This window comes from Myotis myotis, unplaced genomic scaffold (assembly GCF_014108235.1).
Source record: "Myotis myotis isolate mMyoMyo1 unplaced genomic scaffold, mMyoMyo1.p scaffold_m19_p_10, whole genome shotgun sequence".
Taxonomy (NCBI): Eukaryota; Metazoa; Chordata; class Mammalia; order Chiroptera; family Vespertilionidae; genus Myotis; species Myotis myotis.
In genome coordinates, this window is record NW_023416314.1 from 37357688 (window position 1) to 37370814 (window position 13127).

General features: G+C 39.0%; 1 protein-coding gene across 9 annotated transcripts in view; it reads right to left on the minus strand.

Annotated features, from left to right (window-relative positions):
* Positions 1–13127, minus strand: part of EMSY (EMSY transcriptional repressor, BRCA2 interacting) — an 85024-nt gene that overhangs the window by 45133 nt on the left and 26764 nt on the right. For all 9 annotated transcript variants that reach the window (XM_036324910.1, XM_036324907.1, XM_036324909.1 and 6 more), the window contains 2 exons: positions 8877–9153; positions 2265–2519 (listed from right to left, as the gene is read on the minus strand). In XM_036324910.1, coding sequence (XP_036180803.1) covers positions 2265–2519; positions 8877–9153 — 532 coding nt within the window. The remainder of the gene's footprint in view (positions 1–2264; positions 2520–8876; positions 9154–13127) is intronic.

Sequence of the window (13127 nt, forward strand, 5' to 3'; positions counted from 1 at the left end):
TCACACACACAGCAGGGCCGATCAGGGGGTTGGGGTGCCGCACCCTGTCACACACAGAGCAGGGCCCGTGTGTGTGTGTGTGTGTGGGGGGGGGGGTTGGAGCGCCTTCCCCTGTCACAAACAGAGCAGGGCGGATAGGGAGGTTGTGGCCCCGCCCCCTGTCACACACAGAGCCGCAGGGCGATCAGGGGGTTTGGGCGCTGCCCCGTCAGGCTGATCCTGGTGCCAGGAGGCCTCGCGGCTCCGCTGATCCCGGTGCTGGGAGGCATATTACCCTTTTACTATATAGAATAGAGGCCTGGTGCATGGGTGGGGGCTGGCTGGTTTGCCCTGAAGGGTGTCCTGGATCAGGGTGGGGGTCTCCACTGGGGTGCCTGGCCAGCCTGGATGAGGGGATGATGGCTGTTTGCAGCTGGTCACACACCCTTCAGGGTGGGGGTCCCCACTGGGGTGCCTGGCCAGTCTGGGTGAGGGCTAAGGGCTGTTTTCAGGCCAACTGAAGCTCCCAACTGCTCCTTTTTTTCTTTTTTTTTTATTTTGGGCCAGCTGTAGCTCTGAGGCTTGGCTCCAGCTCTGAGGCCTCAGCTGCTGAAAGAAGGTATCTGGTTTGTTTAGGTTCTATAATCGAAACTCTGTATCAACTCCACCTCTGAGATCCCAGCCTGCTGAAAGCTGGTTTCTGGGGTTTTGTTTAGCTTCTATTTTTGTAACTATGTATCAAACTGCAGGCTCAGAGGCCTGCAGCGGCAGGCGGGGAACGTTGCAATCCTCTGTCACTGAAGCAAGCAAGCCTCATGTTAGTTTCAAGCTGCCTGACTGCCGGCCGCCATCTTGGCTGGCAGTTAATTTGCATATCTCGTTGATTAGCCAATGGGAAGGGTAGCGGTCGTAAGCCAATTACCATGTTTCTCTTTTATTAGATAGGATAAGTCCTGGGGATGTAATGTGCAGCATTGTGACCATAGCAAACAATACTGTACTGTATATTTGAAAGTTGCTAAGAAAGTAGATATCAAAAGTTATCATAAAAAAATAAGTTTGTAACTATGTGTGGTGATAGATATTAACTAAGCACTTTGCAGTATTCAGGGATAGGAAAAAGGAGGTCTACAGTTGTTCAAATGGAAAATAATACAAGAATAAACTGTTTTGCACACTCACAATTGTAAATCTACTTTTGCCTACCCTTTTACTAGTATACATAATCAAATCATTATGTTGTACACCTAAAACTAATACAATGTTATACAGCAATTATCTCAAAAAAATAAATGTTCCGATCAAAAAAAAATAAAATAGAAAATGTCAGATCCTCCAACTTACTGTTCTATCACCAAAGAAAGTCCAGATTCATTTGAGAAAAAACACCCATTTTCCTTTCTTTTAAAGATATTAAGTATGTTAAGAGGCCTTTTAATTTCCCTGTGACTCAGCCTCCATCCTACCTGCCCTTCTATTCAATACTTTTATGATTTGACAACTTATAGTAATTGACTCCTACCTCTGAGTTCCCATTGTGCTGGAGATGCTCTCAAAAAACTACTAAATTGTTATCCTACAAACCACAAACTTCTTCATTGTGCACAATCCTCCTATATAATAAAAGGCTAATATGCAAATTGTCCCCTGGGAGTTCAACCAGGAGTTCGACCAGGGGGTGGGGCTGGCCAGCCAACCGCCCACAGCCTCGCCCCCCTACCCCAATTGGGGGCGGGGCCAGCTGGCCATCCACCTGCGGCCCCTCCCCCCAGCTGGCCCCAGGCCCTGATCAGGGCAGGCCGGCTGGACCTCACCCGTGCACGAATTCGTGCACCGGGCCTCTAGTAGTCTATAATCTTAGCACCTCTTCTGCTCTTAAAAATTTTGTCTTATTATTCATAAATATGAACTGCCCTCTAACACACAACTCCCCCAGACTAATTTTTCAAGTGTTCACTTCCCATGACCCCAACAGGTCCCAGAGTATAATTCTAAAATATGGGTTTATTTCCTCAGCATTCTTTCTCTCTCTTGAGAGTTCATTGAAAAAATAACAAAAGCCTCTTCCTGCTGTGCAAACTGCTTTTTATTCCTTTTCTATTTCCAAGCTCCAGTTCTTTCTATATAGGTATTTCCAACAGGAGGGTCTCAAAATACATTTTGAAATTTAAAAATCTGGTAATTGAGGAAACTATATATGGAAGTAAATCCATATATATTAGTGGTATTCTGAGAGATGGTGATAAGAGAAGGATTACAGTATCTTGTAAACATTTCCCAGTTACCTGACTCCTGTTTGATTTGAATTGTAGGCTTAATACCAGGTGGCAAAGGAGACTGCTGAGGCTGCTGTTGATGAGATACTGAAGAAGGCTGAGCCACCTGTTGCTGTGTCTGTTGCTGCACTTGATGTAACTGTTGCTTAGGAGACTGTTGATGCTGTTTAGGAAACTGTGCAAGAATCTGAGTTGGGGTACCCACTAAGTTTTTGGGGGAAGGAAGTCTGGTTGATGCCATTTTGATTGCTGATGTAGATACACCTGTAGAAGAGTGAGAAAAAAGAAAACTCAATAGTAAAGCATAATTAAGGTTACTTCTAGTTGTTGTAGTAGATATCACAAACTAGGTAAATCAATAAGAGCAATAATTTATTAAGCACCATTGTATGTCAGATATAATGTGTGATACTTTACATATTAGATATTTAATCTCCAAACACTGCAAGGGAGGAGGCATCATTGCTTTCACACTAAAAAAAACAGATTTCCCTTGGTGAAGAGTTAACACAAAAGAAACAAAAATATCAAGCAGGATATTCTCAAACGTGTTTCTCAATAGATTTTCCATTAGAAAATATAAGTTCTTAATGTAATATAAAAGCAAAGTAAACTAAGTTTTAAATCTTATTTCTATTATATTTTTTAGGTTCTAGTGAGCCAATTTAAACATGGCATGAAATAAAATAACTGCCCTGGCTGGTGTGGCTCAGTTAGTTGGATATCATTCCATGCACCAAAAGGTTGTTGGTTTGATTCCCAGTCAGGGCACATGCCCGGGTTGTGGGCTCGATTCCCCGCCCAGTACGGGGTCTGCAGGAGGCAGCCAACTGATGTTCTGCTCTTACATCCATGTTTTTCTTTCTCACTCCCTCTCCCTGCTTCTCTCTCTAAAAAAATCAGTAAAAATATTTATAACTAAAATAATTCACAATGAAACATTTATCTTTTGAATTATTTAGCAAGGCAAAGTAGCTTTTCTTTATTTCGCTTCCAATAATCTATAAATTAAAGTCATTTCTTCAGAACTCTAACTGGGTCATTAAATAATAATATGAAGTTACAAGTGAGCATACTCAATATATCCAGAGCAAAATGAAAATTCTGATGACTAAAGGTTGTAAGACATTTCTTTTCAGTGCAACACTAGCATTAGCAAATGTGCATAGGTAAGGAGTACCAGTAACTTCAACTAAAGATCTATGAGTTTCAAAGAAATTTTTCCCTGTCCCAGATTTTTCATCAGTAATTTTATAATTAATCAACAATACAATAGGATTACTATTTGTAAATGAATTAATATTCCTAACAAAGAATCTTGAATATAACTCACCGTATCAACTTTTTGAGCACTGCTGAAACAATGAAAAGAAACTGATAAATTAATAGCCTGATTATCAAGTACTTAGCCTATATCCCATGTTCCTCCACATCCCCACCATGCCATTGCATTACAGCAAATTTATTTTTTCTCTGTTAAATTACAGAAAAAATTTAAAATAATATCACATCCTTATGTAAAATGTTTCTGAGGAATAATAAAGATGGAGAAGAAATCTTAAGAAGTCACTCTGACTCTCTGGGACTTAGCTTCCAGATTTGTTGAATTTCTTTGCACTACAATTCTAAGGGTTGCTGTGTGGATCAAGTAAAATCACAGAATGAGAAGTGCTTGAGCCCAGGTGGTATTGCTCAGTGGTTGAGTGTCAACCTATGAACCAGGAGGTCAAGGTTTGATTCCTGGTCAGGGCACATGTCTGGCTTGAGGGCTCAATCCCCAGCATAGGACATGCAGAAGGCAGCTGATCAATGATTCTCTCTCATCATTGATGTTTCTATCTTTCTCTCCCTCTCCCTTACTCTCTGAAATCAATAAAAATACATTTTTAAAAATTAAAGAAAAAAAAAATTACCTATCAGGAAAGAACAAAACAGGGCATATGAATTGTAAATCAAAGGTAGACTTCTCAGAACACACATTGTTTGTGGATTTGACTTTGAAACTTTATAAATATTTTATGTAATTATAAGTAAAATTAAGTTGAAAAATTTTAAATTACAATCCATAAAAACAAAACACATTAACCTAATTGTATACTAAATTAGAGCTTCACCACAGAGAAAAAAATTTCAAGTAATTTTAAAATACAGTAATTCAACTATATATCCATAATGAGAATACTCTTAAAAGCCAAAAGAACCATAATAAAATCTTAAGTTCTACTCAGTAATCATATTGTCAGTTATCATTTGGTTTTGTTATTCTGTAATACATATTATAGGATAAGTCAAATACATATAGTTTTATTAATCATTAGGAACCAAGATTTTTAGTGTAAGTGGAGAAAAAGATACAATTATACAAATAGAAAAAAACACACTCATAATTCTAAATTGGAATTGGTAATTTCAGTATAAACTCACAATGTTTTTTCCTCCCTGAAAGAAAAAAAGGATTCTAGCTCTGTCTACAGAAAAGATCCAGAAACAATGACCATCCCCTTAGTGCTCAGACTGTGGTGTCTAAGCACCATTTCTCACTAAGAAACCAGGGCTCCTTGAAGAAATGTCTAATTCCAAATATGGGGGGGAAATGTACAAGATGAACCTATCTTGTCATACCACAAAACAAGGAAGCTATTAAGGACTAATGTGGTTGTGTCAAAACAATTGAGGAGCCAACTTGAAGAGGCTCCCACTGAAAAGGATAGGACTAGTTGAGCACCAAAGAAATCTTAAGAAGTCACTCTGACTCTCTGGGCCTTAGCTTCCAGATTTGTTTAATTTCTTTGCACTACAATTCTAAGGGGCAGCTGGTGGAAGAGGGAAAGAGTCTTATAGCAATAACCATATCAATCAATGCAATGTAGATCTTATTTAGATCTTAATTCAAACACATAATCAAAGAAATTTAGATGCTAACTTGATATTTTACTATATCAATAAATTATTATTACAAAAAGGAATTATTGTTAAAAATTCTAGGTGTGGCATTGTGATTTTTAAAAAAATATATATGATACCTTTAAAAACATTCCTGGTCAAGACAAGAGTATGTGGAAGGAAATAGCAGATATAAGTGAAACAGGACTGACCAAGTACTGTACATCCCTGAAGCTGGGTAATGGGTACCTAAGGTTTCATTTTACTATTCTACTTATATGTTTGGAATTTTTCATAATAAGTTTTTTAATCATCCTTTCTTCTAGATGACCAACTCAGAACTACCATTCTAATCAGAATGTTAAGCACTCCCATATTCCTAATATTAATGAGTTCCTTTCACTTCCCACAGCATGAGCCAACCATATACAATTCCCCTATTCTCTACATTTGGAACCATCTCTACATTTATAAACATGGAGTCACCCACCAAGTTATTGCTATAAGACTCTTTCCCTCTTCCACCAGTTGGCCCTACAAGAATAACCATATATAGGTATATGAGCTCGAAAACAGCCTGTCTTTAATCTCCAAAAAAAGCAGACACTGGTACTCACAGAGGGGCTACAGAAGACCTGTAGTCAGAATCACAACTACAGTCTGTATATTACCATCCCATTAAATTTTACCTTTTGAAAAAGAAGATGCCTTCATTTCTTAGGATAATATGAAAATTAAGTATCTCAAACAGCAACTCAAATAATCATAGTTTCCTTCACTATCTACATTCAGATACTTTTACATTCCTCATGCTCTACTGAATTCCAATGAATTTATGAGAAATCTCTGAGATGTCTTGTCCAGCTCCCCTATAAATAACTACTTAAGGCTCACAGAGAGATACAGGATGCAAAAAGAAAATAGGAAAGTCCTAAATTCCCAAGAGCTTCAAAGGGTAGCTGGAGAAAATTAAGAATGAAAACAGAAGCATGGAATATTCATTTGTCTAAAGATATTTCATTTGTAACCAAGAAGAATGGCCCTCTTATCTCAAATAAATACTTGGAAGAACAGTAACCTTTCTAATATAGTAAAACTTTAGCAAACTGTGTAATGAGGACTGGAAGGGAAAAACAACTGTCAATGGATAATGGTTTTGATATAAGGTCAGGTGAGCAGACAAATGGCCTTTGCTTCTCTCACCTTCAAATTTTGAAATGATGAATTTAGATCATGTTTACAACCAGCATTTTAAACAGACTTTCTATATAAAATCATTTATATTTTTAATAATGCTATATTATAGTTTACTACTGCACAAATAGAAAAGTTGGAACGATTTTTTAAAAAATCAGTTAAGGTAACAAATAAAAGAAAATTTCAAGCCTGCTATTTATTGTTATTGATTAAGACATTAAATGAGTATTAGAGCCAGAAAATAATAACAGATGCTCACATTCTATCATTAGGGCTATAGAAAAGGAATATTGACCACATTGCATCTATGTAATCTCTTCCTTACTAACAGAGTTATATAGAATACACTAAACATGATTAAAGCAATTATGAAAAACACTATTTTCCTAATCAACTGCTTACATTTGCTACTAGTTCATAAACTATATTTCCCAGTTTCAGTCTACCTTGAGCTATATATTATTCAAGTAAAATCCAATAAAAACTAATATTAAGTTCTGTTCTATGTTGCTTCTATGTTCCTTTACACCATGGGTATGAATACTGTATAATACTTCTCTCTGATCCCCATCTTAAGACTTACCAACCCCGCAAAATAAAAATTTCTTAACTGTGCTATTCACCTTTCCTCTGGGAGGAACATAAAAATATAGAAGATATCTAAACTGATTTAAGCTAACAGAAAATTAATGTTTCCACATTTCCTTTCTTCTGCTATAAAGAAGCAATTGTCCTTCAGTTTAGCCTCAATTCCTCTCAATATCTCCCATTACCACCCACACAGAAAAATGTAGGAGATTGAAAAAAGGCAAATGGCATGTCCTTGAAATCATATTCTTCCCCCTACTTTTTATCACTGGGTAACTTACTTTGAAGAGGTTACATACTTGATATCTCTGAGTACATAATTATAAACTGAGTGCCTAAGAAGAACCTATAGTAAAGTAATTTCAAGTTCCTCATTTGAAAATCCCACTATATTAAAGACTAGAGGCCCGGTGCACAAAATTCGTGCACGGGGGTGGGTCCCCACAGCCCAGCCTACACCCTCTCCAATCCAGGACCTGGGCCTAAACTGGCAGTCGGACATCCCTCTCACAATCCTGGACCGCTGGCTCCTAATCGCTCACCTGCCTGCCTGCCTGGTTGTCCCTAACTGCCCCCCCCGCCCCCGCTGGCCTGATTGCCCCACTGCCCCCACTGCCGGCCTGGTCGCCCCTCACAGCCCCCCCCCCCCCAGCCCCCGCTAGCCTGGTCGCCCCAAGCAGCCTGCTGTTCAGTCGTTTGGTCGTCCCTCACTAACTCACACAGCCTGCTTGTTCAGTCATTTGGTCGTACCTCACTAACCCCCTGCCAGCCTAGTCACCCCACACAACCTGCTTGTTCAGTCATTTGGTCTTCCCTCACTAACCCCCCCTGCTGGCCTGGTCATAGGCAGCCATCTTGTGAGGGCATGCATATTACCTCTTTGTTATATAGGATATTTGTATACGCCTTTGAAATTTGTTGGGACAAGATTTAGCTTATATTTGGGGAATGTTAATTACCTGCTCTGTGGGTGATAGAGGGCGGTTCCCCAACCACCTGATCCGCCCTGCTCTGTGTGTGACAGGGGGCGGTGCGCCAACTCCCCTATCGGCCCTACTCTGTGAGTGACGGGGGAGCTCCTCAACCCCCTGATGGGCCCTGCTCTGTGCGTGACAGGGGGCGGTGCCCCAACCCCCCAATCGGTCCTACCCTGAGCGTGACTGAGGGTGGCATCGCAACCTCCCAATCCGCCCTGCTCTGTGCATGACAGGGGGCGGCGCCCCAGCTCCCCAATCGGCCCTGCTCTGAGCCCGACCAGGGGCTGCACCTAGGGATTGGGCCTGCCCTCTGCCACCTGGGAGCAGGCCTAAGCCAGCAGGTCGTTATCTCCCGAGGGGTCCCAGACTGCGAGAGGGCACAGGCTGGGCTAAGGGACCCCCCCCCCCCCGAGTGCACAAATTTTTGTGCACTGGGCCTCTAGTCCTATATAATAAAATGCTAATATGCAAATCGACCAAACGGTGGGAACTACAGGTTGCTATGACACACACCGACCACCAAGGGGCAGGTGCTCAATGCAGGAGCTGCCCCCTGGTGGTCAGTGTGCTCCCACAGGGGGAGCACTGCTCAGCCAGAAGCCGGGATCACGCTGGCAAGTGCAGCGGCGGTGGTGGGAGCCTCTCCTGCCTCCACAACAGTGCTAAGGATGTTCGACTGCCAGAGCAGGCCTAAGCCATCAGTTGGACATCCCCCGAGGGCTCCTGAACTGTGAAAGAGCACAGGCCGGGCTGAGGGAACACCCCCCGAGTGCAGGAATTTCGTGCACCAGGTCTCTAGTATTAATATAAGAAAACTGAGTAACCTACTACCTTGACATTCTCAGACTGGGAGAGGGAAAGTTGTAATCTGTGATGAAACAGGAGAGACCTTCAGACCCAAAGCAGAAAAATAAGAGTTCTCTTCAAAATTCCCATATACCACAGGAATAGAATTACATGTTGAATTACCACTCACCTTGTGCTACTGTTGACATGACCACAGATGGTGTGGAAGATACCACGGCTGTTACTGCAACTGTATTAGGGATAGGTGAAGGTGTAGAACTGCTGCTGCCACTGCTGCTACTACTGACCAGAGAGGACTGTGAAGCAGTTATAACCACCGGTGGCTTCTGGGTTGTGGAAGCAATTACTGATGTTGGTACAAGCTTAGTGACTGCTGCATAGTTATGGGATTTGGAGAGAATATTGGGCACGAAGGTTGAACTTGGTGATGTGGTCACTATAATAACCTAAGAAACGAAAAATAAGTTATTTTCATATACCTGCTATACTAATGTATTTAGAATTGCCGTTATATATAATTCAAAAATAGCTTATGAAACAAAATATGAAGAAACAATTTAACGGAGATAAATACATAACTAAAAATATTTAAATGAAAAATTTTTACCAACCAAATATTTTTAAAGACAACATGCAATGCTGCTGTTCAAGACACAGCAAAGTAAGAATGTTAACATAATGCTTAGGAAATATAATGTTAACATAATGCTTAGGAAAGATTGGCACAATCTTTCTAGAAAGTAATTTGAATAGTCATTCATTTGTAAATATTTGTTGAGCATCTACTATGTGCCAGGCATGATTCTAGATGCTAGGGATAGTGGAATAAACAAAACAAAGTTTGTACTTCATGGAATTACATTCTAGTGGGGGGGGGGGGAGAATAATAATAAACAAATAAAAAATTCATGTCATGTTGGAAGAGCCAATAAAGCAAGGTAGGACATAAAAGATAATGGAGTGCTTTATGACTTTTTCTATAGTATTTAATGATGATCTCTATGATAAAGTAACATTTGAACAGAAACTAGAAGTAAGCAACGAAGGGGTGAGAAGCATGTTGCTACCTAGAGGAAGAGTATCCAACGGCACAGGGAGCAGTAAACACAGGGGCCCTGAAGCAGAAGCAAACTTGATATGTTCAAGAAACTTCAAGGACCTAATAAACAGGATTGGAATTTATAAGGTAGAGCATAGTAGGAGACAGATTCAGAGAAGTAATGGAGGACTAGATGATGTAAGATCATGTTGACAGTAAATACCCTTGATCTGATATGATGAAAATGGCACTTTCTATCTGTGGCCTTCCTTCTGAAAATCCATAACCCTCGACTAATCATGAGGAAACATTAGACAAATTGCAATAGTGGGACATCCTACAAAGCACTTGACTACTCCTCCTCAAAACTGTCAAGGTCATCAGACATAAGGAAAGTCTGAGAAACTTTCACAGCCAAGAGGAGCCTAAGAAGACATGCAATAAGATATCCTGAAACAGAAAATGACAATAGGTAAAAACTCCAAAAAAATGTGAATAAACCATGGACTTTAGTTAATATCAGTGCATCGATACTGGCTCATTAATTTTAACAAATGTACCACACTAAAATAAAATCTTAAAAATAATGGAAACTTAGTGCAAGGTATATGAGAACTCTCTGTACTATTTTCTCTAAATATAAAACTATTTAAAAACTAAAGTCCTTTTTATTTTTAGTTTACTTTTAATCCTCACCCGAGGTTATGTTCTATTGATTTTTAGAGAGAGAGGAAGAGGGGAGACGGGGGAGAGAAAGAGAGAGAGAGAGAGAGAGAGAGAGGTGAGAAACATCGACAGGCTACCTCCTGTACATACTCCACAACCTAGGTATGTGCCCTGACCAGGAATCGAACCCACAATCATTTGGTGTATGGGATGATGCTCCAACCAACTGAGCCACCTGGCCCAGGCAAAAAATAAAGTTGTGTGTGTGTTTTTTTAAAAGAAAACATTACTCTATCTACTAGGTGAAAAGTATAGTAGAGCAGAAATAGTAGAAACATAGGAACAGGGAGAAAAATTAAGAGCCTCCTGCAATAAACAGAGGTGATGGTGACCAAAGTGTTCATGGTAAAAATAGTGAAAAGTGAACAGATTCTGAATATATTTAAAGAAGAAAAAACAGGATTTGCTCATAGGTTGATACAGAGAACAGAGAAAAAAAAGGGGAGGAGGGCAGGGAGCAAGAAAGAGACTTCAAGTTTAGCCAATATAGCTAAGAAACTCTAAATGATATAGGGACAAGGCATTTCAAAGAGAACAGGATAGCAAAGGTCCTAAGGTGGGAATTAGCTCAATGTAGTTATAAACAGAAAGCAAGCCAGTGTAGCAAAACCACATAGAGCAAGGAGGGGGTGGAAAAATTAAGCAAAGGTCAGATCAAATTTGTAAGCCAGAGTAAAGAATTTAAATTGTATACTAACTATAATGGGAAACCATGGGATGGTTTTACAACAAAACTTGATTTTTATTTTAAAAGATTACTCTAGCAGTTATGTAATAAGATGCAAGAGTAGAAGCAGTGAAACTTGGTAAAGAAGCTATTGCAGTAGACCAGGCAATAATAGAGGCTGCTTGAACTGGGGTGTTAGTGGAAATAAAGAGAAGTGAGCAGTTTCAGATTATTTTGAGAGGTAAAGTCAATAGGACTTGATGTATGGAAATGATCAGGTTAAAGGAAAAAAATCAAGATTAGCTCCTAGAGCTAATATGCATTGGCTTATTTAAATCTCTCAACAATCCTATGATGCAGATACTATTATTATCCCTATTTTACAGTTGAGAACACAAAAATCATTTACAAATCTGTAGTATCACAGTTTTATCGTTGGTGTCATGGTGGTATAGTGATACCCAAAACAGAGCTGAATGTCTTTTTCCTCTTTTACCAAAATTTCTTGTACCAAGGGCAGAAAAAATGTTTTGAAAAATCCAAAGAATTTAAGGGAGAGATTCTTTTTCATTTTTATATCAATCCTACAGAAGGCCTGAAGTTAAATCAGTCAAAATTTACTGAGTATGTCTATACTCAATATCTACATCTCAAAGAGGCTTTAGCTAAATCTCTATTATATATATATTTCAAGTGTTATAGAGAATTAGTACATGTCCATTACTTTAAGGACTCAAGAGACAAATACACATCATGACCAGCATACTTCTATATAGACTTGATCAGCAAATATCTATATAGTTATTATTACAAAAACAACCATCAGCCATTATGTAAACTGAGAAGAAGTAGACCAATATAATAAGAAGACCAGAAACTTAAGAGTCAAAAGAACCTGAGCTTAATCCTGCACTGCCACTGACAAATAGTGACCCCTGGACACATTTCAAATCTCTGTGCTCCAACTTTCATCTATAAAATAGGGATAATAATACCTACCTTGCAAATCATTACAAGGATTAAATGAGATAATGATGTGAAGCATCTAACATAGTGCTAGGCACATAGCAGATGGTCAATATTTGGCAGTCAACAAATGGTACTTATTAGTAGCTTATTATTACTACTTAATAAGTGTTAACGGGATATCAGCAAAGGTATTATATAAACCAAATCAATCTGGAAATATAATGTACTCTATTTTTGTTACATTAAAAAATTTTAGATAGGTTTTTCCAAAATTCTGATAGCCCTGTGTATTCAAAGAATTCACATAGCTACTAACACAGCCAAACCAATTAGTGTAGTAATGGCAATTAGGTTTCACATTTGCCAATTCTGAACTAATAGTAGTAGCTTTCTCTAGCACAGTGTTTATAAGGACTCTGTGGCACAGATGAGGATTCGCCAAGGTTTGGCAAGAAAGTATGACACAGTTAATTTGCAATGTCTGTCATGGGCAAGGGAAGGGGAAGCATTCACACTTGTGTCAAATATTTGCAATTTCAGAACTGGAATATGAATGCAGGCTTCTAACATTAAGACAACATAATTTCAGCAAAATAAATCTGGAGTCTTTAAGAGCATGTTTTAGGTTATAGATACAAAGATATAACATATTTGAAATTTCAGTCTGCGGGTTGATTTTTTTATCTGAAAAGGGATTATTCAAAATTAGAGATCCACCTTGAAGAAAATTTACTTGTACTTTAAAGTTACTTATTACAACAGGGAAATAAAGGGATTTTGAAACCAAGTGAACCAAACAGTGTTTATTGAGGCCATAATCCAAATTACTGACCTTCTAGCACTCACAAAAACTCCTTAAGAGTGCTGGGACTTGCACCCTAAGGATAAAATGAAAAATATAAATCAAGCACATGAAAGCATAAAGCTATATTCTGTTGCTTTTTTTATATAAGTGCTATACAATGTTATACTTAAAATGATGGCACCACATTAACATAGGTGGAGTTTGTCTACCCTGA